Below are 27,513 nucleotides of genomic sequence, written 5' to 3' on the forward strand. Positions count from 1 at the left end.
CATTTACTGACATTTTATTTTATGGGAAAAAAATGAAACGATAACATTGGCTGAATGGTATTAAAATTGCATTTCAAAAGAGCAATTACGTGTCTTTATCAAGTGGTCAAGTTCAAGTTGAAAAAAAATTTGGTGAATTTGTATCAATTACAGCATAAAACAATGAAGAAAAAAAAGTATCAATCAAATACACTTTTAATTAATAAGAGTTTCAGTTACTGATTCTTAACAGAAAGTCAAAATCCCCAAATTCTCCCTTCCTTTTTACTAATTTTTGATCTACTCATGAACAATAAAAATAATACTAATAAATTACAGTGCAATTTATAAGAAATACTTGCTGAGCTTTTTCTGCCCAGCTTTTTTCTGCTAGCTGTCCTCTTAGCTCGTCACCAGCTCCCACAAACACATGCCTCGTAATTTGGGTGGATGCTTTGGCACAAATGGAACAATTCGTGAATATACTTTCTGTCATAAGGGAGCAGAAACCTGTTCGGGCAGACAACTCAACAAAATATCCAACAGAGACATTGAAGTGAGGAGGTCCCATTGATGCTGCTGCTTTCTGCTGATTTTAATGTGTGCGAACAGTGTAAGACTAAACACATACATTTGTCTTTGTTGATCTTGAATGGAAACGAGGAGCAATAAGTTCAGAGTTTATAATCTATTATAATGTCAAAATCTACTGAATCAAAAATTCAGTGGCCTTGTCAGCGCTGCTGCTGTACAGATTGATTTTTAAACACTGCCTCATCATCTTATTGCCGCCCCCTGATCTTGGTGTGTGCGCTTCGGAGTGATGAGGTCAGAGCAAATATGTCATATCAAGGCTATATGTTCATAGTCTCCTCTTCCAGGTGAGTTGTCTGACCGAATTTAAGATTCTCACAGTCATGCAACCACTTAAGCCAAAAATGACCAGTACTGCAGGCCAATGTGGCATGAAATGTTAAAAAAAGAATTGACCGAATCAAAAACAGAAAAATAAGCTCAATATTTTAGTCCTCTGATGGGAAGCAGGTAAGGGTGGACGACATGGAAAAAATTGTCTTTCACGAAAAATAAATTTCATTGCAGCTGTTTTTTGGGTATCCAATAAAATCCAATATTGCCATAATTTCATTGATTTACAACAATGGCCTTATACAACCTAACAATGTTCAAACACCACAATATAAACAAAACAGGAAATGTATAACCCTTTTAATGGTAAATTATGTCATATCGCCCAGCCTGAGTAGTAGTTACCCATTTGCACTTCACATCACAGGACAGTTTGGAGCATGACACCATGGGTGAGGTTGAAGGCGCACCCTTTGTGCACAGTACCATACTAGACGTGAAGGATGAGTCACACCTAATCCCAAGCACACGTCTTTGTGGGTTCAATGCAAACTTCACTTCCCTGTCATCTGTCATCCTTTAACAAAAAAATATCAGCAAACTATGGATGATGTAGTCTCACAGTTGAGCAGGCGGGATCTCCGAGGACACTTCCTGCCATAACACTATGCTAGTACAACCTGTCAGCCACGGGACTCTGAACATCTGGTATATTACACACAGTTAGCATGATTGATAAGGCATGTTACCTACAGTACAGATGCATAATGGTACAGTAAAAGGAGTGTGTTAAATGAGCATCAAAAAGGGAAGAGATCTAATGTTGGTAATGTAGGTGAACAAAGCCACTCTTCCCTGGTCCCTGGAAACATCTGATCTGAGCAGACTATCGCCGACTCACACACAGCAGAAAAAAACAACACAACTTGAATACCAACAGTGCACTCAGAGGAAGAAAAACAAAACAGCAGCAATTCCAAAAAAAAACATAACAAATTAACAATAATTACCCTGGACTACAGCAATAATAATATTAATAATAATGATAGTTTAATGTAAAGTTAAAAAGTAGGTTTGAACTTCCCCCAAGTCCTGAGGAGGGGTTTGTGGAAGACAAACAGATAAACTGAAAAAAACAGCTTATTCTATGGACAGACGACATCTGCGCCCTGCTCCAGCTACACAAGCATGCTGTTCATCCAAACAAGAGCTTGAATTTGATCGAGAAGGTACAGTAGTAGGAAGAATATAAATATCCCTTATTTTCCGCTTGTGCAGCAGCTGTTTCCGCTAAAACACACACAGAGTAAACCAAGGGGAAACCACTCGAATGAAAGGAAAGGCCCTTAATTGAATGTGTTTGAATTACAAATGACGTCATCACCATTTCTGGGACTAAGCAGTCATCCCGCCTTACCACGTCTCATTGTGTGTCTATATTTGAATGCATGAGGGTTCATCACACATTGGTTTGAAGGAGTTTGTTAGCCAAAATTACGTGTGTGTGTTCAGTGGTCACTGCTGCACTTTCAGGATGAGTCTTAGACATTAATAAAGACATTGTAATTACATAATGAGAGGATTTTTTCATCGTTTGTTTGTAAGACAATTTCATAGCATATTTCCAAAATCATTCGATGTCATGCATTCCTGAATACCATAATGTGTGCATACATAGTGTTTATTTTTTCTTTATCATAGTGATTTTTATCTTACAGTTCTGGGCCAGATTTTTCTGTGAACCCCGATAGTCGAAACCACCCACAAAACTGGTTATGAATGTTATTAAAAATCCATATTGTTTTAAACACAATGAAAATCATGATGATGCTGAAACCTAGTCAATCAATTCTTGCTTATTTGCTGTCATTAAACCAGCAATCAGCTTGTATGCCTTCATGTCAGTGCAGCAACAGATGCTTTGCAACACACACAGAGGAAAGACGAAAATTAAATTAAATAAAAATATATACAAGTGAATATTCCCAATACTTGTTGATCGTCAGTACAAGAGATAAAATGTTAGAATAGTTCAAACTGAGAGGTGAAATGTTGTGAAATGAAGGATTTTTAGTTTAAAATTGGGTTCGGTGACATCCACTTTGTCCACATCCTGAAAACACCTATCACACGCACATACCTACACACACCGATGTGGCTTTTCAATTCAAACTAATGGATGCAGAAGGGGAAGGGAGGGGAGAGTCGGGGTGCGGGGGTGGGGAGGGGTCTCGTGATGATATGGAAATCAATACATGTGGTGAAACGGCACCAGACGACGCCAGGCAGGCTCTAGTGCAACACTGAGAACGACGCAATGTTTCCCTTTTAAAACTTGGGACAGAGGTTGGAAGGAGTAATAGGAGGAGGAAGGGGATTCATTAGGAAACATATTTCACTGGTGGCAAACACAGCCCACCTTTGTAGATTCAGCACATTGCTTGTTTACCAGGTTAGTAAAGATTCCTGTGGGGCTAAATGTCTACAGAACCACCACAGGCCGAAAAAAAAACATATTGTTTCCATGTCGGGGTGCTGTAGCGCTGTTCAGGGTTACTGTACGTGACACACAGTCCAACTGTCGCTCAAACTGGTCGTTTTTTCTAACTGAAATCTATCCAATGTAAAGTTAGCAACAATAAGACAAACAGTCACCAGAAAAAAAAATAGCATTCACAGTGCTCTAATAATTGTTTTAAAAATTACAGTGATGAAATGAAATGTTTCTAAAAACAAAATAAAAATAGTAAAAACTCATTGCAGCCTAACTTTGTATTTTCCTTCCTCCCTTTTCTTTTTTTTGTGATGCTCTTCTCTTCTTGCCCACGTTCTATTTTTCTTTTTCGCACGAGCCATCCGAGGAAGGAGCGTCTGGTCTCGCTTGCAGTCGTAGTGCCAGGTGGTGGCGACGGAGAGCCTGTTGTTATAGATGCTTCTCCTTGTTGATCCCGTTCTGCACGTGCTTCCTGAAAGACAGAGAGGAGACAAATGGAGGGTCAGGGAGCTTTGTGTGTGTGTGTGTGTGTGTGTGTGTGTGTGTGTGTGTGTGTGTGTGTGTGTGTGTGTGTGTGTGTGTGTGTGTGTGTGTGTGTGTGTGCGTGCGTGTGTGTGTGTGGTTGTGTGTGTGTGTGTGTGTGTGTGTGTGTGTGTGTGTGTGTGTGTGTGTGTGTGTGTGTGTGTGTGTGTGTGTGTGTGTGTGTGTGTGTGTGTGTGCAGGGAGGCGTCTCGGACAGGATTGGAATGACAAGGAGAGAATAAGCTTGTCAGGTGAGGTGATCAGCGGATATGAGGCATTAGCAGGAGAAAGGGAGAGAGAGAGAGAGAGAGAGAGAGAGAGAGAGAGAGAGAGAGAGGGAGAGAGGGAGAGAGAGAGGTATCAGCAGTGTCCAAGGCCGGGCAGATAAGGCCTGCCTCATAATCACATCTCCATATGGTCTCAGGCTCTTTGATCCTATCTACCTATGAGGACCACTTGTTGCACAAGCTCAGTGGGAGATATGCTCTTTGTGCAGCTACAGCTGCTGGAGTTCTATCAAATCTCTGTATAGCACCACAACAAGACTTAAAACTGATTTATTCTGTGACTATATTCTAACCGATTAGAAAAAAGTGTCAGTGAGGTCCAGAGGTTGAAGGTCTTCAGAGTGTCAGTGGTCAAAGGCCACCATGATAATCAGCAGCAGGTTAAAGAGGGGCACAAGACAACGCCTCAGATTAAGATAGATGAATCCATAACGTTAGACTTTGGATTTAGCTGAGTAAGCTTTTGAAGCTCACTGCTGCAGAGTGCTCATTTACACATTACCATAATTCCGTGATACTATGGCCTTTTTTGGAAGGATATAAAAGCTTTGCTGATTAAAACAAGCTTCTTTTGAAATCCCCATTTAATTATAATTAATCGCCAATAGAGACATAATAATTATAATATTAAGTTACTGTTGATGAATGATTGATGAATTAATGTACAATTTTACATGAAAGTGTTGGTTATACTGTCAGGAATGACATTTATGGCATGGGCAATGACAGTCAATCCCAAAATAAAAATTACCATAAAAGGGACAACTATTATGGGGACTTCTGGCTTTTATGAAGCGCAGAATGAGACTGACAACAGAAAACAGTCAGTGTGGTCGAGTAGTTTTGTAAGCAAGCTTCACATGCATGTAAATTAATTGAATTATGTAGTATGACCATTTTTATACCGTGAAATAGTAAGTAATTATATTTGCAGTGTTTGTGTTTATTTATAAAATATTCATTATAGTTAAGCCCAGCTCTCTGTCTCGTAGCTTCAACACTAGTGTAAAAGCTGTTCCACTGTATCGGGCCTACTCTTTACAGGGGGTTCATTTCTCCAAAATGACTTGTCTTAAAACTAATGATTTATTGATGTTGAAATCTACAAATAGCAACTTAAAATGCTTCTTTGGTTTCCTGCCAAAACCTGCTGCTTACTCAACATTTACAGTTAAAAAGCTGCCAGCAGCTGGCCAGTTGGTGAGCTGAGGGGGTGTATCTGTGTGAGAACAAAGCCATGACCAGGGCCTTTCGGTGCCACTCACCCCTTGGCAGAGATGAGATGTCCAGCATCATCATGGTTGTTTTGAGCCAGAGGCTTTCTGAGCAGCCCTGCTGCTGCCTTCAGGCCATCCTCGTCCTCGTATTCCCTGACGTCGTTCAACTCCTTCACCTTAAGCACCTTCACCACGAAAACCACAATGAACTGAACAGAGAGAGGGGAGAGGGGAAACAGGAGAAATGATCAGATTGGGATTGGGTCACCGCTGTGAACAAACAGACAAAAATCCATAAATCGTTTTTGGTTTTTATAATACATTAAAAAAAATCTGTGTCCTCACCAAGAACCAGTAGATGTTCATGAGAAGCAGAGCCAGCAGAAGAGCGTTGAAGAAGAAGTAGAATGGGATGCTGGGAACAGACTGGAGGCTGGACACACATGTGGCGTACAGCACTTTGAGAGGGAACCAGTAGAGACGGAACCAGAACCTGAGAAAGGAAACACAGTTGAAATATCTAATCAATTCTGCCTATATTATCTTATACTGTATCTTAAGAATATCAGAGAGTAAAAAAAGAAACAAGAGAAAGAGCGTGTGTCTTTGTGCGTCTGTTGCTGTGCCTCACCAAGTGATGCTGAAGCTGACAGAGCCCATGTTGGACAGCACGTCATTGAGCATGAAATGGCCTCCTCCTCTGGACTTCAGGTAGATGTTGAGCTTGGTGAACTCCAGCTGGATGTCACTGATGTCGTGGAGGAACAACACCAGGATCCCTACGTTGTGGTATCTGGGGAAACATACGGTATGTTATATTTCAGCTTGTGTTTTAATACAATCAGGCATCTGTCAATTTCCGTTGTGTGCAGTGTTAAGAATCAAACCAGCAACCTTTCTAAAACATGTATAGTACAACTGTAAAGATACATAGGACGCTACTAGCAAAACAAAAGGCATGTTTCTCTTTAAATTTCCAGATACAAAAAATCAGATTTTTTTTACTTCACTGTGCATTTATTTAATATTTTATTTAATTACAAAAAGGAAATCCGCTGGAGCAGTTTCAATCTTTAGCTTTATCAGTTTCCAGTTTTTGCTTAAACTGTAATAAACGTGACTCCGTCCTATCCGCTTTAGTTGCAGGCAGGAAGCTGGAAGCCTAAAGAGCAAGCACTGCTTTGTATTATACTAGTGTTTCGACAAGAAAAATAAACACAATTTTGTTTTGGATTTATATGGGGTTGCCATTCACTACAGCCTGGCATTGAACAAGCATGTTAATGGACTACAATAACCATTGTACTTGATCATATATATGAATCATGTTATTGTGAAAGCCGGCTTGGTTTTTTGTAGTTTTTTTAGACTGAATAGGCACACAACATCAAGTCAGACAAAAATACCTGAAGGCGTAGGAGAAGCTAATGAGGGCCAGTGTGATAATGTGGTGCACCACCATGACAGCTGAGTCCTTCCTCCATGCGTCCATGTACACGGTGGCATAGATGGAATGACCATAGAAGCTGCCCTGGATCAGGTAGGCTATGGCGATGTCTATAGGCACTGACATACCACTCTTCCAGTCTGGAGGAACAGATGGGAAATGTACAGAGAGGTAAGGGCCTGATGATACGCACACAGCTTTTATTTAAATCAACTCATTGTGGAAGAGACAGCTACCATATGGCACTTCATAATTTGTACATGTTTGTACTTTTTTCCATCAATTCTACTACAAAACTTGAACACTGTAGCAGACATATTCGCCAGTTGCTATATATATTGTATATTGCAGATGTGTTTTATTTAGCATACAATACCATTAAAACATTTGGTGACACTCTGTCTATAGGTGGCACTGCAGCAGCATGATACATTTGACCAGACATAACTCGGTGAACTCACAGTGAGTCAAACTCACATGAAACTGTACATGAGACATCCATGTTGGTACACAGTCCTTATGCTATCCAAAAAGAATAGCCAAACACCATAACTGCTATTATGCATCTTGATTACAGGTCTGAATCCAGATGGAGAATACATTTTTGATTTATTTATTTAATTTCAATAAATGTAGAGTTGCGGAGACTTTGGCAGTGGAATCTGAGCTTTCTCCTGTGTACTGTGAGGGTATAGGGGAGAACGGGGTAAGTAGGCACATTTTTTACTCTACTGAGAATTGCTCATCACCTAAACATCTTTTGATAGTCATTCCTACATTACATTGAAGCTTAAAGTGTTGGCTTGAAATGTGTACCCCTCACTTTTTCTATCTTATTGTAATAAAGAAGAAATTAATCATCAAAGACACCCTAACACATTGTGACAATCAACCCCATCAAGGGGTCGGTTGTCATACACTATGGGGTTGTTTGTCACAATGTTATCTTAATGGGAATAATCTTGAAAAGAAAGTAGAACTAAATTTGAAAATGCAATTGCATTGTCAAGTTGACAAATAGGCCTATATAACTTACTGTAGCCTTGGCAGCGTGTCTAGTTTGAGATGCACTGGGTTGTTTTGATTTTGTTGCCCTTTTTTCCTTTGCATGCTAGCTGCCTTTTCCTGCTCTATTCTTTCCTTCTGTGGGGTGTCAGTGAGGATACAGCTTGACAATTTATTTCGTTATTGGGTTCCTTTTCTGGCTGTAGCCTTTGGATAACTTGTGACAACCAACCCCCCCAAAAATGTGACGACCAACCCCAACTTGAATTTTTTGCTAGCATCAATGCCAACAACCATCTGACAACTAATTAGCTTGCTAACCACAATCTAAACTATAGTTTACCCTTCACACTTTTTATGGGTAACAAGTGTTTTGTTATAAACCCATTCTGTAAAAGCCTAGAAGAAAAATACTGAGGAGCTAAATATTTTCAATATGACATGAAAAACACAAACAGTCCTCTCACCTCAAATTCAGCAGTCTAACTCCAAGGAAGACTATGTAGGTGACCTCTTATCCCAATTCTGGATATTTACATACCAAAATTTCACAGACAGCGCCTTCTGGTTCCGAGATATAACGATTGTGACAACCAACCCGTGTGACAAATTACCCCGTTCTCCCCTACTCTTTCCTCTTGTAAGTTTGTTTTTGTTGTTGTTTGTAGTTGTTAACAGAGAGAAGCTCATTGTTTCATAAGTGTCACAGAGTTGGAAACAGGCATGTCAATGGACCTATTTACTCCAGGCTCACTGCTTATCAGTGCTAGCACGAGTGGAGGAGGCACGTGTTGAGACGACACGACTCATTTGGACACAAAGTGAAGCATGATTCAGCAACCTAAAGGCACTTTTCTAACAGGCCTCTAAATACAGATGAATTTGAAGGCAAAAAAATCCATATAATAATAATAAATACAAAAGAATATATTTCAAGGTGAATACAAATTTAGCATGAAACTGATTCAATTAAAAAAAATATATTGTGCCAATTATTCTAATTTATTACCATATCTTTCATTAAATTTACACTTTAATGTTTGTCCGAACTTTATTTTTTAAATGGTTATCTTGGTTATTATGGTTATTGGAGAAGTAATAAAGGATTCCTCCCGGTCATTGTGACATTCACATACACCCACTTGGACACAAACACAGTGCAAGCCATATCTCCTGACAGTGACTTCCGGTGGTAGTGGTGGGTGAGGTAGGGTGGGGTGGGGTAGGGGGGGTACCAGATGTGAAGGGTCAACTGGGGTAGTTAGTTTGGACGGGGGGCTGGAGGGATCAGGTTTAACCTCAGGAGAATTACAGAGGGGTTTCTAAAGTACCAGAGGCAAAGCAGGCCAAATGTACATTATGGCTACTTGGCTCACTTTTTCGAAAACCATCAGATGTTGGACGGAAACTTTCTCCTCTGATGTATTTTGAGTTACGTTGGTCTCTAGTGGGATGGGGTTACATTGGGGCCTTGTGTAGTGTTTATTGATTGGTCCCTCAGTCATTAAACATTGAGAAGTAGACTGCTAGATTGGCCACAACATAGGAGCTGCCAAGGGGGAGGCATGGGAACTGGAGACCTCTTTTTTTTTCTCCTGGATACTGAAGCTTTTTTCTCCTCTTCTCTACCCCTCCTCGCTTGTGCCACTGTATTACTAAAATGTCTTCACATTTTTCTTAATCCTCACCATGTCTTTTTTATTCTCTCACCCCTCTCTCTCCCTCCTTCCCTCACTAAGAGTGCGGCCACATTACGCCGCCTCCGCACACATCTCAGCCTGACAGCTATTAAAGGTGATGCAGCTATTAACGATGAACCCGGCACTGTCAACCGGCCTTTGCTTGCTCCACTCACAGCGATGGAGTTGGACCGGAGCCCGGACACCTCCATGTCTGTTGGAAGAGAGCTGACAGGCTATAAAATACATAGCTGGATTATTAGTGGAATTCCCATCATGCATTCTATATCCTCCATTAGCGATGCAGTGATAGCCGTCACACCAGTTCTCTGTCATGACTCTATTTTCCATTAGCTACAATTATACAAATAATTAATCATAAATATTGGTGCAAAGCTTGTATTTTTCTTAATCAATAACAGCATCACTGATGATGGAATAACTTGGAAGCGTGATCAATTCAATGGTCTGAATATGCCTGAACCCCCAGGCATCCAGTGCCATAATACATCTCTTTATATGAATACTCAAAGTGGCATTTTTGCAGTTCACTTTAAAACCTTCATGCAGTTCACTTTAAAAACGTAAAAAAAAAATCCCGTGGAGGGTAGGGATCTCGGCTGGCTACTATTTTCACCCAGCTGCACATTGGAGGAACTAGCGATAAACACTGGGAGTGTGAATGACATTTAACAAAGTCAATAATTTGGGCATTGCTATCATTGGTGAGGGGCCCCCTAATCATATTCCGCTTAGGGCCCCATTAAGGCTTGGGCCGGCTCTGAATTACAGAGAATGTTTTATATAAATTCTATAGGAGTGTGCAAGCAAAGGATGTGTCTGAGAGTGTGTTTATGTTGGGAGGGGGGCGTAAAAAAAAATTCTACAAAAGGGGGGCCCAGCAGAAAAAGTTTGGGAACCACTGCCCTATAGGATTAGACTGTGCTGCCTGCTGTGTAGCATTTGATTGCGCTTGGCTCATTTAACCTGATGGGTTAGGAAGGATACTTTTTCGAAGGTCAACATTTATCATTTAATGTTCATCTTTAAACCATTTTGAAACACTAAGAAGTCATTAATTGGAGGAAAACATTTATCAAAATATGATAGGTCACCTATTATGCAAAATGTACCTTTTCATGGTTTTTCAACTTGAATATAGGTACTAAGCACCCTCCCCCCATTACCAACCTAACCTAGCACTTCCTCCACCTGTGATAAGCGCACCCCCAGATACCCATGACTCTAACTGGCAGTTAGATTAAAACCGGCAGTTAGATTATTGGCCAATCAGAGAAGACTGGGCCTTTTGGACACTGGTGTTTAAGGAGGCAGGCTCTAAAAAGGAGCCTGTCAAAGAGAGGCTAATAAGAGGAGATTCAGGAATGGCACTGTGAGATATACAAAGGTTATTTTGGACACTACACCATGAAAACCGTTTCTAGTAGAAACCCAAATTACAATGTAAATGGGCATAATATGTGACCTTTGAATACGGACAGATTATTCTAATGATGAATGGTATTTTCTTTTACTGTGATGTTGATCCCAAAAGAGGAATATTGCATGAACTGTTGCGTGTCTTACTGTAGAAGACGGAGGGTGGGTCGTTGAAAAAGGAGTAGGAGGTAAAGAATAGCAGGTAGGTGCTGTATGACCACGACATGGTGTAGAAGACCAGCTTCCACGCGCTCTCCGGCATCTTGGCGGCATCTTTGGGCAGCAGCCTCCACCGCTTTGCTAGAGGCTGTGGGGATAACAGAGAGGAACCAGCGTCAGACAGAACAGAGGAAGTGAGAGGAAGTGACACTTAAGAATACATTTCGCTGTTTCTTTAGACACGTGGCTGGGTGAGCCGCTGGGAGACACTGTGGACCCACTGTGACTGATTTATTTAGATGGTGTTTCTTTCACAGGAGGCTCTCAATTTCTGATGTGCGTGGTGGTGACGCCAACGACTCTCTTGATCCAGAGCCAGAATGGCTTCTGAGCTGTGTTCCAAGGTCATTGGGTTGCTTTTGTTTTATTGTACTGTAAATAACCTTTTATGGTGCTCCACGGTGTAAAGGCTAGGCTGCATGGGTATGCACAGTTCAAACCAATAATGGTATATTTCTTTGCAAAAGAAAAGCTAAATCTTAAATTTTTTTAAAATAAACTCCAGAGATGGTTGTATATACTGTATAGTTATATTGTGGTTTATACTGAGATGTGGATAAAAAAGTGTAAGATGATGACCCACTATTGGCTCATTGCCTGTGCTACTGACTGTCAGGATGTCGTTGGATGCTAGATTACAGATACAGAGACTTTTACATTTACACACAAGTATTGAACCTAAATAACGTTGTCCTCTTCCTGACACATGTGCGTGCGCACCACAATGGGCGTGCCACAGTACAATACGAGCATGTGACCGCCTGAACACAGAAACGTGTCTTTCACAAGTCTGCTTATGGTTTTGCTACGCGAGCAGAAATAGAGGAAGTCGCTGAAAGGGCTCCAGTTGTCCTGAAGTAGCCTGATTATATGACCCCACCTACTCGCCAGTGGGGCCATGTTATCTTCCTCCTTTCCCTCTTTAATCTAAACTGTCTTCCTGCGACCACTTTTTGCCTCCTCTTTTCTCAGCCTTTGTCTCTGTTGTGAAAACTCTTGTGAAATCCTAATCATTCAATTCCAAGAATAAGCAAAACATTTAAAAATAATTAGAGGAAATGCTGAGGGTAAACGCACACATTTACACACACAAAGGCACAAAGACGAGCAGATGGATAAATAAGGTAAGGCAGATACACCAGTTGAGCAGTGAGACATTTTCAGTGTTTCATAGCTGTGCAAAGAAAGGGAAACCAAACCCAGCTTACCGCCTAAATAAACTCACACACACACACACACACACACACACCACTTTGAAAGGCAATGAAATTGTGTAACAGGAGGCAGGAGAGAGAAAGTTGCCAGTGTCAGTGATACAGTACGTCTCAGTCAGTTGTTACCAGGCAGCCAGTATGCAGGGATGTGATCTGAGAAGGCTCAGTGACTGATTACATGACAAATTAATGGAGGGACTGTCCATGTGGTCGTAGAAAGTCACATTCACTGGGATTGGTGAAGCTGTGTTCCCTTCTGTCTCTCCTGTCATTTTTTTTCTCAATCTTTCCCCTCTTGCCTCTCTCTGACTCCCCCTTTTTTTTTACTCTGCAGTTTTCTGGACTTGATGGTGCCCCTGCGTCTCAAACGCATGAGAGTCAAAAGAAAAGAAGCTGAGATATGAGAGATAAAACCTCACTGTAAAAGACTACGTGTTCCACAGTCGCTGTGACACACATAGAGAAAGAAGATGGCAGCATCCACAGCGCACATGATCCCGCCCGGGGCTGCTGATTGGAGGAAACTGTTGTGACATGTGGTGTGTGTTCAGTAAGTCATGACCGGAGCGCAATGGAGGGCAGCGCACACACCGCATTCTTTTAAGTCTATCGGTACATCTGTATCAGTCCCTCTCTATCAGCCCTCCCCATCCTCCCTCCTTTCCCTTTTATTTCTTGCTCTTCTCGGCCCTTTGTTCTTTCTCCCTCCACCCCTGCGTCTCCCTCCTGCCTGCGACATTTATTTATAGAAGCCAGCTGTCAGTACACACAGCATACCCCCTCAGACTTCCACCACATCACCCCCATCCGATACACAAAACACAAGCCCACGCACACTCCTGCACACTCACAAAGGCTGAAACACACACATTGGCCGATGCGGGTTACTGCGAAAACCCAGCCGTTCTCTGCAGCTCATATCATACTTGTTAACCATTGCTGCTGCCTTACTGCTGATACATCTCTAACTAATGCTATCTATCACTTCTGTTTGCCGCTACAGTCTTCTCAAACACCATATCTACCGTTTCTAATGTGCCTTTTCCTGTGTCATCTACAGTGTATGTGGCTACGATGACACTGCAGTTAAATTCAATAGTAGCACAGATACCCAGTGTGGTAGATCATCATAAAGTGAATACAGAATTCAAACTGATCGCTGTAACAATAATTATAATACTAACTGTTCAGAGTTATCAAGTCCGCTTATAGTAACATAAACCAGTTCAGTGTTTAGGCGTCTGATGAGATGGATCCATTACTGGAACGGATCTTGCTGGATCTTATTTCCTCTTCAAATCGGTACCTGTAGCAACACGGCCCCACCGAAGCAGCTCCCATGCATTTTTGAACGCACTGCTGCTTCTGGATTATCACCCAGCGTCTCTATAGAGCAAGAATTTCCCTGATAATGACATCCAGTCTCAATGTTTGAGCCATTAAAATACCTGGTTTTAAAAGTAAATTAACCCCAAATCCCAAATCTGTGTAAAGTCCATTACTGCAGGTAATGAAAGCTAGTTTGATAGCTATGATGTTTTCCCTTCCTGACTTTATTTGGACCGAGATGGTCTCTATATATTCTGGTCCTGGCTTTTGAGCGACCACAACCAGACAGTCAGGACAAAATCTTTGTTTCAAATGCAGATTCTGAGAGATTACATAACAGCCCGCCGGTGGCACCATTCTGGTCTCCCTGCGCCAACCAGCCCACCATCACATTGGGTCCTTACCACCCACTCTTATGGTCTACTCTTTAGTTTTTCTATGCCAGCCTACAGTTGGGTTATTGTGGGTCAAGGACACTGAGATAATCCACTCGTCCTCTGTCGGATAAATGACAGGGCCTTGAATTACACTCAGCTGGGACCTGTGACCATTCAACGGCTCCCCCTCTCTCTTCCTCTCTCTCCCTGACAGACAGACTCTGGCTGAACTCTTTCTCCAGCTCGGGGCATCACTGGATTTAATTTCACTGTGTCCCCCCCCCCCCCCCCCCCACACACACACACACTACTAAGCGAGAGAGATAAGCAGCAGCCTTTAAGGTCACCTACTATGCAAATGCATGTTTTTTCAATATTATGGGTCCACAGTGTATTTAGACCCAAAGTATGAGAAAGAACAACCCCCATTACCATACCGACCTAACTTAGCGCTACCTCAAGCCAGGGCTCAAAATGTACTTTTCGGCTTACCAGCCAAAGTGGTAGAATTTACCAGCCGGACAGATTGTTTACCAGCCAGAAATAAAATATTACTTTTTACATTGTACTTTGCTCTCATCATTACCTAGCATGGTCTCAAGTGAGATTCTCAATCAATATTATATTTTGCAGTAATAAATTTAGAAAAATTAATAGGGGTGCACTGATTGAAATCAGACAGTCTAACCCGCCGATAACAATTTTGGCCGATCAGAATTATTTTCCGTGGCTTGTTTGAGGCTTTTTGTTTTTACTGTGCACTTGCACTAAAAGCTTCAAATAGTCTAATGGCGCTGCTCTCTGCAGCCGATGCTCCAGACGCACTTCGTAACGCGCATACATTGAAAATGCATGACTGACTGGCGGCTGCCACTAATGTTCATGATGCTTTTGGTGTTAGAGCAGGGTTACAACTATTGCAAATTACAAGCTTTCTGTTCTCTTTTTTCACAGCATAGAACTCGTGAAAATGGTAGAAATGCTGTTAGTGACTTGTGCGCTGCTGGGCTGTGAAGCGCTACCTTCCTGTTCCTTTCGGCTTCAAAACAAAAGTCAATTCCCGTTTGACCAGTGAAATGCTTTTAATGTGAAGCCGCAGCCACAGGAAATGTTCTGTTTGCATTAGTAGTTGCATTAACTTAGATAGGTGCGCGCTGTAGATAGTGTTTTTTAATATAGAAAGCCGTTTCACGGGCATTACCGGTGGTGTCAAGACTTTATTAGTTGCTAGAAAAGCCGGCCTAGCACACATCACCAGCCAAAGTGGGGGTGTGTCTCAGACTAAGACTCTCAGGTTACTGAGACTCTCAGTAACCTTCTCGCCTAAGGATACATTTACCTGCATTTGGCGGCTTTAAATTTTGAGCCCTGGGAAAAAGGCACACAACCAGTTAGAAATAAAACAGTTTTTTTGGGCACTACAGCCTGAAAACATTTTCTAGTATAAACCCAAATTACAATTTGGAAACTGAAAATTAGCATTATATGTGACCTTTAAAACTTAAGGAGAAAAGAAAATAGCAGAGGCAGACAGTGTATGAAAGGACAATGAAAAATAAGTGCTTCCCATAGCAACCAAGTCAGGATGCTGGCAAAGAGTGCAGAGTAGAAAGTGTGCAGCTCCTTGGGATCATTTAGAAGTGTCGCCTCAGCATTAGAGTCCCAGTCTACAAGGAAGTCACCATCAGTGCTGGAGCTACTGTAGTGATGCTAGTGATGGGAGGCGTGAGGGTGAATGGACTCCACTGGCCTGTTCTTGCATAAGAACGACAACTGGGCCAGTGAGTCAGGGTGTTGGCTCATCTGTGGATCTGTTCAATAAGGATCTTGTTCTCATCCTTCTTCTTTCATTTCTATGGCTCTGTCTAGCTTTGAACTCTCTGGCTAATCTGACATCACTCTGTCAGGTATTCCCTCTGTTCTCTTAACATCTTTTGTTCCAGACTGAGGCCAAATAGGATTAAAGAAAAACTAATCCAAAGGACGCCTGGAGTTTTAGATGGCGATTAAAAATCTTTTAACAAAATGTGTCTTCTAGACCATTCTGGTGCTCTAAGCAGGTTGCAATGCTATTTTTCTGATACATCAAATTGGCATTTTCTCACACATCCATTCAACTCCCCCCAAACCAAATATCATGGTCTCACCCCTCTCCATCCTACCCTGTTTTAAACAAGGTGATTAGCAGACTGTCATCAGGGATTAGGCTCTTGTCAGAGGCAGAAGGATTCAGAGTACTTTCCTTGCTTGATTTCAAAATTCTTGAAAGAACCCTGACCTGTGCTGGTTGCTTGGTTGTTATTTCCATTTGACAGGAATGACACTAATGATGTGTTGGAAGTTTTAAGCTCAAAATGTAATGGGCAGATGTTGCCAGCACCTCGTTGTCTCATGATCAGTCTACTGTCGCTCCTTGTCTTTCTTACCATTCCTTGCTGACAATCAGACTCAATTGGCACTTTCTTTCATTTCAAGGATTCATTCAGAAATGGGTAACTGATATATTAAAGTCTACAAGTTATCTTGTTGGGAGGGAAATCATTTAGTTTTATTGTATCCTAAATGGATTTAAAATGTGTTATTTCTGCATTTAGACCTATAACAACAAGGATGTAGCCAGGTAGTTCTGTGGAAAAATGACGCCTCCACTCCTAATCTCACCTACATAGCACTGGTTGGTGTGATGTTTTTCAAACTAGTGTAAAAAGCCATGAATAGACACTGTACCTAATACATCGTTGAAACAGAGGTTTCTATATTGATTTCAATGGGTTTTTAATGTGAAGCAGCTTCAAGGAAGTCTTTGCAACACATCAACAGGCTTCATGGCGGTTCCAAAGGTACGTCAAAGGAGAGCAGTTCAGACAACACTGAGGCTGCAATCTGATAACAGGAACAGTAACATGGGAGTGAAGTCCCATTAAGAAGTGTAAACGTGTTGGGCACCATGAAAGAGAATACCGCACTATCACAACATCATTGATTCCATTCCAACAGGGTACCTTTCGTCACCCTCTTCATATTTTCAAGTTTTTCAAAAAGCAGAAAAAATTGACTCAGGAGACAGAGGGAATAATGGAATGGAATGGCCCTTTAATTCAGTAAGGCAAACTCAAACGTCACAACTATAATAATCATTCTTAGCTAAACCTTGGGCAAAATAAAACGGCCTAATTCACACTCTCGATGGGCCATTATACTACAGGGGTATGATCGCATGATCTGTGCAACTGAGGATGTAGGTGATTTTACTCGAGGTGGCCAGCATCATGAAGAGCTGACTTAGAAGGAAAAATCGCGTGACATTATGTATTATTATATTTTCAGTATTATGTGCACATACTTACTGGGACAGTAAGAAAACGGGTATTGATTGGCCTCTCGTTGTATCCCTATTTTTCTCTCTCATAACCTTTGCAGGTTGATAATGTTGGGTAATGGCAGTTTTACCAGTGACTCCTTCACATCCGTATCCTGTCCACTCACTGGAAGCACAGTGGTAATTCCCATGTGACTCAATAAAACAAAGTGGACTACAGATGAGAGACATTCTGTGAGCGCCTCTGATCGATCAGCTCACCATGACTTAAGAGGAATGTGAGTGACTTGCTAATCTTATCACAATGAAAGGGAGCAAACACATATACAATCTATTTACACTGCACGCACCCTGACATGTGTCAGTCAGATGAAGGTACCAGATGGTTTAGGGAAAACTGTTTCTTAATTGAAGATATATGGTGTGTCAATATAGCAGATGTACTCCATGAAGCCTGGTAATGAGAGTTCCTTCTCTACATGGGAAATTGTGAAAAAAAACAAGAGTAAAGCAAGAAACAAGTGGCATTTAAAGGACCATGACATCTAATGAATCTATCACGCCCATCTGAATGAAGCTCGCCTACCAGACAAATCTAGGAACAAACAGCCTGTGAGGTTTTTAGTCCTTCCATATGGATGTTGCTGAAATGCTGTCCCACCACGGCAGTGCACATATCTTCAGAAGGCCAGTCCAACGCTGCTGGAGTACTGATACTGAACTGAGGCTACCTGAAAATCTAAGCTTTGATTTGAAAAAAAAAAAAAAACGATAAGTTGACACCGTCGTACGTGACTGGAAGAGCCACCACCTTGCATCAACGAGTGACTTAATTACCATATTTTATGACTGACAGTCTACAGCTTCATCTAAAATATTTGACTTTGCTGAAGTGCATTGGGCCCAGATGAACATAACAGATTAGGCAAATGTGTAGGCCCCCTTGCTGACTTTGCTTTTCATAAGTGACAAGTCTCAAATTTAGCTACTAGTTTGAAGATCATGAAAAAAATCGTAAAATGCAAGGAATTTGATTTGGTTAGCTAGCATAATTTATACGTATACTAAATACTAGAACATCTGGCTCTCACAGCAAGGGAACCGCCAAAGAGTAAGTGGTTTCAGTTCCTGCTGTAAAACATATATTGAATATATTCAAATGAAGAATGGGTTTGAAGCCTCTCTGTCTCGTATATGTGAACATGTATATGAATTACCAGCACATATGTGTCAGAAGTTGTATGAGTGTGACTGAGAGAGAAGGAAAGAGCAGGTGCACATGTCAGGGGCAGGTCTATCCAATTAGCTGATCCCAGTGAAGGCATTAACAACATACTTTGTTCAGTATTTCCTAGTTTTGTTCATTGTGTACATTATGTCAGGACCGGCATACTTTTTTTTTTAACATGTAAAATCTTAATCCTCATCCTAAACAGCATAACATATACACAGCTGCACATGTTTACAGATGCCAACAAATAACAAGGACAAAGCTGTGAGGTGATCACCCAATGTACAACACTGACCCTGCGTTCCGAATCGCATACTCTTTCTTTTTTCTATTCTACATACTACATCCGACGATAAAAATGATCTAGTTAGGATGCAGTTAGTAAGCATACTATTGGGACATACTTTTACTCTTTTATTTCATCATAACATTGCGCCTTGATCTTGCCTCTTGCTTTTATATCCGTCGCATCCCCGTTTGTTTTCATATGGAGGCTTCGCCGATGTGACGTCACTTCATGTGCGCACCGGATTGTGGGTCAGAATCGCCCAAATAGGATGCAGTTTTCAACACTAACAATCTTGGCCGGATGAAGTAGGACATCCGGGTACTTCTAACCATCCTAAATCTGTCCACAAGAATCGGGACATCCTAAATCTTTTTCTACATACTATATAGTAGAAAGTATGCGATTCGGAACGCAGGGTGACCCTCATCTACCACAGCTTCATTATGGGCAGTACACAATCACATAACAGCCTCTTCAGTTTGTCGGACTTCTCTCTGGGGGTGTGAGATGTAGCTTGTTTTAATTTTTTTCTTCTTTCCTTTATGTTATCTATATGTTTGCACATTACTGTTTGCTCACATACTAACTAACATAGAGCAGGAGAGACAACTACATGAAAGCTAGCTGGGCAGTGCCCGCCCCACTCATGCACATTTAATCAGAAATTAATATATATGTTTCCTACCAGGCTACATTTACTCCACACACAGAAATAGTCGACAGCAGCCTGCACACACACAAACAAACACACACACACAAACAAACACACACACACACACACACACACACACACACAGTAGGAAGCAAGTGGCATACTCAGTAAGCTCTTTATTTTCAGTTGTGCATCTATTTTGTTTGATTTTGCTGTGAGCAGGGAACATTGAGATTGTGATGTGTGATCAGTCATATGCTTTTTGTTTGTGTTCAGTGATTACCATTCCACACCAGTATTAACGTACTCGTTTGAGTATTATTTATAATCATTACAGTGCTGTCTGTGTCTCTGCCATTATACAGGTTGCGTTCCGAATCGCATACTTTCTACTATATAGTATGTAGAAAAAAGATTTAGGATGTCCCGATTCTTATGGCCAGATTTAGGATGGTTAGAAGTACCCGGATGTCCTACTTCATGCGGCCAAGATTGTTAGTGTTGAAAAGTGCATCCTATTTGGGCGATTCTGACCCACAAACCAGTGCGCACGTGAAGTGACGTAACATCGACGAAGCCTCCATATGAAAACAAACAGGGATGCGACGGATATAAAAGCAAGAGGCAAGATCAAGGCGCAATGTTATGATGAAATAAGAGAGAAAAGTATGTCCCAATAGTATGCCTACTGCATCCTAACTAGATTCTTTTTATCGTCGGATGTAGTATGTAGAATAGAAAAAAGAAAGAGTATGCGATTCGGAACGCAACCACAGTATATGTTCCCACACTGCAGGAACAAACACTTTATGTGGATACATCACAATTTCAAATCCCCTTATTTCTGGACTCATTTAAGTGAAAAGTGAAGAGAAATTAAAAAAAAAATTAACTGACATACAGTCTTAGTGAAGCGATATTTAGAGCTGCTCCCTGTCCAAGCTGACAGCCAGAAGACCTGTGGCTGTCATTTACAATGCAAAACAAATGTCCCTTGGCAAAACAGAAAGGGTGAGGACTTACTGTGTGAATGAGAAATATGTGTGTGTGTGTGTGTGTGTGTGTGTGTGTGTGTGTGTTTGTGTGTGTCTTTAAGCTGGTGTACATGCATGCGGCAACAGGCTATGGTTTATGAGCTCACCATATTTATCTGACCACAGCTATCCTAAAGCTAGTTTACAAACATTCATAAACAGGCAGCAATGTTGACCGCTAGAGAAGGGAAACAATTATACTGTAGACTATACTGTGGCTAATCAGTGATCTTTGCTTCTAACAGATGAGCTACAAACAAGATACACTTTCAACTAGTTTGACACTAGTCCCGATTGGAGGTTTAAAACACTCCACTGGAAAATATTTGTCATTATGTCAAAATATCTTTATTTTTTCCGCACGGGTAATTTTGAAGAGTGACAAGACACTGTAGTCTATCTGAATCACAGCTCGAACTACAGTAATTTTTGGAGCCACATGTGATTGTGTTCAGCACCTGAAGGAGTCGGGACCCACTCTAAACCTTTAGTCCTGGACTAAGCTATGCAAATCCATACCAAAAGATACAGCTGGAAAAAAAGAAAACTGAGATAAGGTGAGTTGGAGGGGAGAAAGGGACTAAAAGAAAAGCTACAGGCATAGACTCTGACATTTAGTATATACCCCCACACACACACACACACACACAAATGTGTGAGTGAGAGAGGGTCTGGCACAGAGAAACTGATCGTTGCATCCCGCTAACGCTTCTGAGAACCTCATCCTACCCATAACCAAAGTACAGTGAAGTATGTAATTAACACCCAGTACACTTAAATGAACCACAATAGCAGGAATGCAAAGGGCGCACACAGTCACAAAAAGGTGGCTGGACGTCTGGACAAGACGTGGGCAAAGAACAGACAATATGAACCTTGGATTCCTCTGCCCACTGCGCTCTCACACACAAGTGGCATTGTGAGAATACAGACAGATGCCAAGTGTGAAGCCTACAGTGACAGTGTGTTCTTGTCTAATGACAGCCTTTCTAGTGTCTAGCTGGAGGCCAGTTTATTAAGTGAGACGGAAAGAGAGAGAGGAAGAGGAAAAGATTGAGAGCGTAGCAACAGCAGCTCCGGGGCGGTCAAGGCCTCCGAGCACATTCCAGCTGACCAGAAGAGAGGTCTGACTGTCAGCGTCAGCAAACAGAGCTGATTCATGATCCTGCTTTTTAGCTGGTGTTAGATATGGCTGATTTGGCTTATGATTCACTGTGTTAAAGTGTGCACAACCACTGCCCGCAATTCTTCCTCCAGTAGAATAAGTGATTGCTCTTCTCTCTGTTTTATGTGTAACTCCAGGCTCATAGTCAATTATATAGTAAGGCTCTCCTACAAACTGTAGGCCAATATACATACTGTATATATCAAAAATTCTTATCAAGTTTTTGAATACATTCATACTCTTGGAGGTCATACGAGGGATGCAAATAACGATTGTTTTCTTCTGCTGATTATTCTTCCCATTGATTGATCAATATAGCGCAAAAAGGTGACATCTTCAAATGTCTAGTTATGATATTGCTTGATAATTGAATTAGACAATTCACTAAATAAAGAACTGTTTCAGATTTTTAGTCAATCCACTAATCAATAATTGTTCGAGCTACTCATGTAAATGTGAACAAATATAATGGATATGATTAGATATGATTACAATTGACTCACCCCTAAATGATCTTGAGGAAAAATAAAGGTTAAATGAAAATGAAACAATTAAGACTTATATTACTGCAGCTTTGAGCACCTATAAGTGCTGTGCATTTACGACGTATGCCACACTGGAGCACAAAGAGAGAAATACATCATGTGTCAGGTGATGGTGAAAGTGCTGCTTGCTTAAAAGTTATGTGATGATAAATAAGGCAGCTGAGTCATGAGGAGAGGAGAGGAGAGGAGAGGAGAGGAGAGGAGAGGAGAGGAGAGGAGAGGAGAGGAGAGGAGAGGAGAGGAGAGGAGAGGAGAGGAGAGGAGAGGAGAGGAGAGGAGACTAATAATAACCAACCTTCAGAACAATTGCTCAGAATCAGTGTCAAAATTACAAGCAAGTTTCACCTGAATAGGCACTTTTGGCTGAATGGATAGCACTTCCCCTTCACCACAACTCCAGTATCAGCTTTCACTCTGCGGCTCTAATGTACAACAATGAGCAGGGGCTTAGAGGAACGTGATCCAGGAGCTGTGGTTGGGGACCTTGTCAAACCTCAGGCTGCTTTCACATTAAGAACAACAGCAGGAGGCGGATGAGGTGCTACTCAGCGGTGCTATGCATGGAGATAAGCTTGGCAGCAAGACTGGGGCTGGCAAGCTAGCACACTGCTGCTCTCCTCTGTGAGTGACTGCATCAGAGCGTGTGTATGGGAGGCATTTATGAAAGCGGTTATAAACTGCTGCTGGTAGAAGGGTTTGACCGCGGCCTGCCTTTTTGTATTGTCCATACTGACTGAGCAGCTTAGTGTGTTACCTGTTTGTGTGTTAAATTCATGCTCTGACACTGCTTGATATAAATGTTATTGAACACAGGCATGTGTGTGTGATGGCGCGTTTCCTTTTATCAACATGTGCATGTGTGTGTGTGTTAATGATTGGCTGCTGAATGCTGAGTCAGCGGACACAACACCCTAGCCCACTTCTCTTCTCAGTTCCGTCCTTCGTCTAGTAGCCCTCTCTTCCTTCTATTTATTTATCCCCTTCCTCTTCTCTCAAGTAGGGCCATTGTTTTGTCTCGTGCTTTTTTACTGACAAAATGTACGCAAATGAACACATACATCTTAAACCTCTACTATGAACACAAACATATAGATATAAAATGCATGATTCATAAACCACCAGATGGACGCCCATTGAATTCAGCCAAATAGAGACATAAAACTGGGAAGGCTATGACAGGCGCATGTGCAGAGAGAGGTCGAAAAGACAATAAGTACTTTGTGTCGAATGCGTGGAATTTAGAAGGCAAGATTACTAGAAACATTTTCTTCAAATTTCCAACATTCCTCAATCCCTTTCCCTCAGATAAATAGTCAAATGTTCAACAACTAACTTAAAGGACACATTTACTTTTGTTTAATCAGCAGTGTCAATGGATGGACAGGAGATGATGATTTGTGCACCAGTAGAGCTCTAGTGGCTTATCAACAAGCTGTGTTTAAATGAATGTGAATATGCCATGCTCTTATACTCATATGCTCAAGCATCAAACCGAAAGTTAAACGTGATCAAAAGCACTGAGTCTGCCAGGCGTCACTGTGCAAATGGGGCCATCCCCACCCCCAGCACACTCGCCCTACCTCCCCCAACAGCATGCTCACTCACATGTGAAATGATGGTACCATGTGGAACCTGGTTTCCCTTGTTACGTTTAACATACACACAGAGAAGTTAACATATACAAAAGACTCCCGTTCAGGACAGAAGTAGGCCCATCCAATCTTGTCCTAAAGAAAGTGTCCACCAACTGTCTTATGGCAGTGGCGTTGAGGACACTGAATACTTGATGGATTAAGATATTATTGAATTGATGATGAAAGTTCAGTGTGGACTATTTTTGACAATGAGTGGTTTTCACCAGAAGGCCTTAGGCTCAAACGTATGAGTACAGCAACAACCGCATACAACACAGTGAACCAAACAAAAGTATCACTCCAACTGCCTTCCCTTTTTGGAATTTGACTGTCGAATGGAAAATGCAAACCAGAGTAAGTCGGATATTTTAAATGGGTCAAATGTCATTCTTCAAAGTTGACTGGGAGTCCTATAAATAACAAAACAGGAAACTGACTATTTAAAAAAAATCTTTTCAGCTGTTGCAGACCTATTCAAAGTCAAAATAGACAAATAAATGTGCCCCAAAAATGTGAATCCCATAAAATCTCATACCTGAGAATCTGGAGTTATTTGTTAAAAAAATGAGTGAAGAGATTAATCCACTTTCTCGATAAACCTATAGCCTCAGCTAATCTTTGCAGTTCTAGGTCTGTAATTGTAGAGAATACCAAAAAACTATCGGGTTTAGTTTACCATGAGTTGAACAACAAATGTCCATCTCTAAAATTAGCAGTTCAATTGATAGTTATGTGATTTCTTACTTGGTGTTTCAGAGAAGCCAACATCCATTATTGTCGTGTCAAATCACTTCATTGTAGTATTCAAAAGACCACAACAGGATTATATTACACAGTGCTAAGTCCAGTGATGTCTAAGCAAACATTTATTGTCCATGATGTTCAATGAGCTCTGAGTCGGAAGCTAATTAAATATGTGTACACAGTCACACGACTGTCCATGTTGTCATTCAATATGCTCATACTGTATTACAGCCCTGTTTAACACTGTGAAAACCACATATACAATCATTGCTGGCAAGGTAATACATCATCATTGTGGTTTACTTAATGTCAAACTTAACAAGTGGGGGAAAATCCTGTATTGTTCAAGTTTGTGCAGTTAGCTGCACTCCAATAAGACCTCAAATAATGTATTTGTTCTTCTGACAGCACCCTTCGGCCTTTATGATGTATGACTGCAATGCTCGTCGTATTGTATTATCTCAGGAAGGCTGACCTAACACTGAACCGATCCTCTTTATTACTAATCTAAGCACTGTAGTGGTGATATTACACATGCACTACATAACCAAGGCTGATTCTGAATTCTGCCAATGGTACAAATCTCACCTCATCCTTCACAACCCTATGCTATCCAGTGGGGTCCATCCCATGCTGTTTCAAAGAAGTCAGTGAGACCCACATACATGTTATTAAGGGGGGAAACATGCCTCATTCTTTGCATTCCCAGGTCCATCTGGCTTAACACATGGGGCCCTGAACTAGAGTATAGAGCTGCTACATGGTCATCTCATCATAGCATCCGCTGCTTGTAGACACTCCACCCCCACCCACGATCATAGCAGAATAACGAGCTGTAGGCAACATCCAGGCTATCTGTGGATAAGGGCCCCTCCCTGGACTTGGATGGCTGAGGGGAATATAGGACACCTGGGCATATGGCCAGTCCATCACAGCGTAGCCTGCGAAACAATGTTGTGATGGTGATGCTTATTGAGCGATTGCAGTTTTGTAAGTGCATGACATGTCCTCAGGTAAATAAACAATGCCCTGATTGACCAATCGATGACAGCAGCATACCTGGTGTTTCACAGTCTCAAGCCATTTATGTAATGTAGAGGGACGCTATAAATGTATTTCCACCAACAGAGATTTAAGCCATTCCTATAAGTAATATCTTTTGATGGAGGCCAATGCTGGTAACGTTGTAAATTGATTTTTGTATGATTTTAGCATCAATGTGAAGAAACACTTCGATGTGTTACTGAATTAGCCAAAAACAGGTATTCCTTTCTGTTTATTGTAGTCTTCATTACTGGTAACCATTTAATAGATTTTCCAGAAAACATATTATTTAACAAGATCCATATTGATAGTGATATTGAAATTGAGAAAGAGGAAGCCTGTAAGGTCTGCATCACTTGCAATTTGACATTATATAATTGCGACTAATGACCTTTCTGCCATGTTCCAAAAAGTACCTAAAAGCACTAACAGGAATCTAAAAGCTTTAGGAATGTATTGACTGTAATAAATGGATAAAGTGGAAAAGTAGGTTTGAAATTGGATTTAATTCAGTGAGCACGTGGCATTTAAACTCTAAAATCACAGATACAAATATAAACGGTTGTGTACTGTATGTGTCAATGTGTACATATAAGCTTTTTGTCACCTAGATTAATTACAATTTTACCATATTTGCAGGAGGAAAATTATTCAAAATGAAATAACAGCACTTTGTATTTAGACTTAATGAGCTGGGTTCATTATATAGCATTTATATCTATAAAATACAAAATTAATTCGATTTTGGAGCAATGAAATGCACACAACTGTCTGTTTATGAGAACAGAGCTTGCAATTCAATTATATGAGCCAATAACTGCATACTGATATTTGAATGGTTTAACAAAGAGATTAATCATTCTTATTTGTTACACCTGTTCAGTTCTCTTTTTTTCAACACAAGCAGCCTATAGATAGGCTACGAGTGTTTACTGTTGATATCTTCAGTCTCCACTGGATCTCATATTTGTTCAACCAACACACAACTGCTTAAACCTACTGCCTCACACTGGGTCTTCATGTCTTTGCCTGCCTTTAGCAACAGCTCCTGAGGGATGGGAGACTCGGAGGCCACACTTCTGCAGTGCTGGGAGTGTGGGACTCTTAAAAAATAATTAGCCAATAAGCCCATTAATTAGACGTGTAAATAAATAACCTCGGGGGGATTGGGAACGGCATTTGTTGTGATTGTGTGTCACCCACCTTAAACAGACTTTCTGTCAGTCCCTGCCTGACCTGCGTCCACAAAAAGGCGCAAAAGAAGAAGAGGGCGATTTCGGTCAAGGTAATGTATGCGTTATGCAGGAGAGTCCGTTTGGAGAGCTCCAGGCCGCACGTACTACAGTCTCTCCATGCGCCCAGCATTACGGTGGAGGCTCTGGTGATGAGGTCTAAGTATCCCGGCATGGGCTCCACCTCCGCCGGCCCAGCATCCCCGGTGTCACTGCTCATTGTGGCGCGGTGCAGACAGAACAAAAACGTGGAAACCGAGAAGAAGAAAAAAAAATACTCCAATTGAGGGACGAAGGGAGTAAAGGGCGCAGTACAGTCCAGGCTGTGCGGCTAATCCGTCAACCAGCTTGTTAGCTCACCTAAAAATGCTAAAACAAGCTTAACTAACCAGCTTAACCTCTTCTGTCGCTTAATTCTTTGTTTTCCAAATTAAGACATGGGCCCATTTTTCGCATCCAGGGTAGTTATATGAATATAAGCAGGGCCCACCGGTCACAGGCAAACAGGCTTTGTGGCTGTATTTGATATTCACACAAAGCAATCTTCA

General features: G+C 41.3%; 1 protein-coding gene across 1 annotated transcript; it reads right to left on the reverse strand.

Annotated features, from left to right (window-relative positions):
• Positions 1 to 56: 56 nt before the first annotated feature.
• On the reverse strand, positions 57 to 27,185 carry cers1 (ceramide synthase 1; the record flags this gene model as incomplete). Its single annotated transcript, XM_080032316.1, has 7 exons — positions 57 to 3,812; positions 5,415 to 5,575; positions 5,712 to 5,859; positions 5,998 to 6,159; positions 6,773 to 6,953; positions 11,085 to 11,244; positions 26,937 to 27,185. The coding sequence occupies 7 exons, from the start codon at positions 27,183 to 27,185 to the stop codon at positions 3,770 to 3,772; spliced, it is 1,104 nt and encodes a 367-aa protein (XP_079888442.1). The 3' UTR covers positions 57 to 3,769.
• Between the last annotated feature and the right edge of the window lie 328 nt (positions 27,186 to 27,513).

Source organism: Ammodytes marinus (genome assembly GCF_949987685.1).
Source record: "Ammodytes marinus genome assembly, chromosome: 8".
NCBI classification, from domain to species: Eukaryota; Metazoa; Chordata; class Actinopteri; order Uranoscopiformes; family Ammodytidae; genus Ammodytes; species Ammodytes marinus.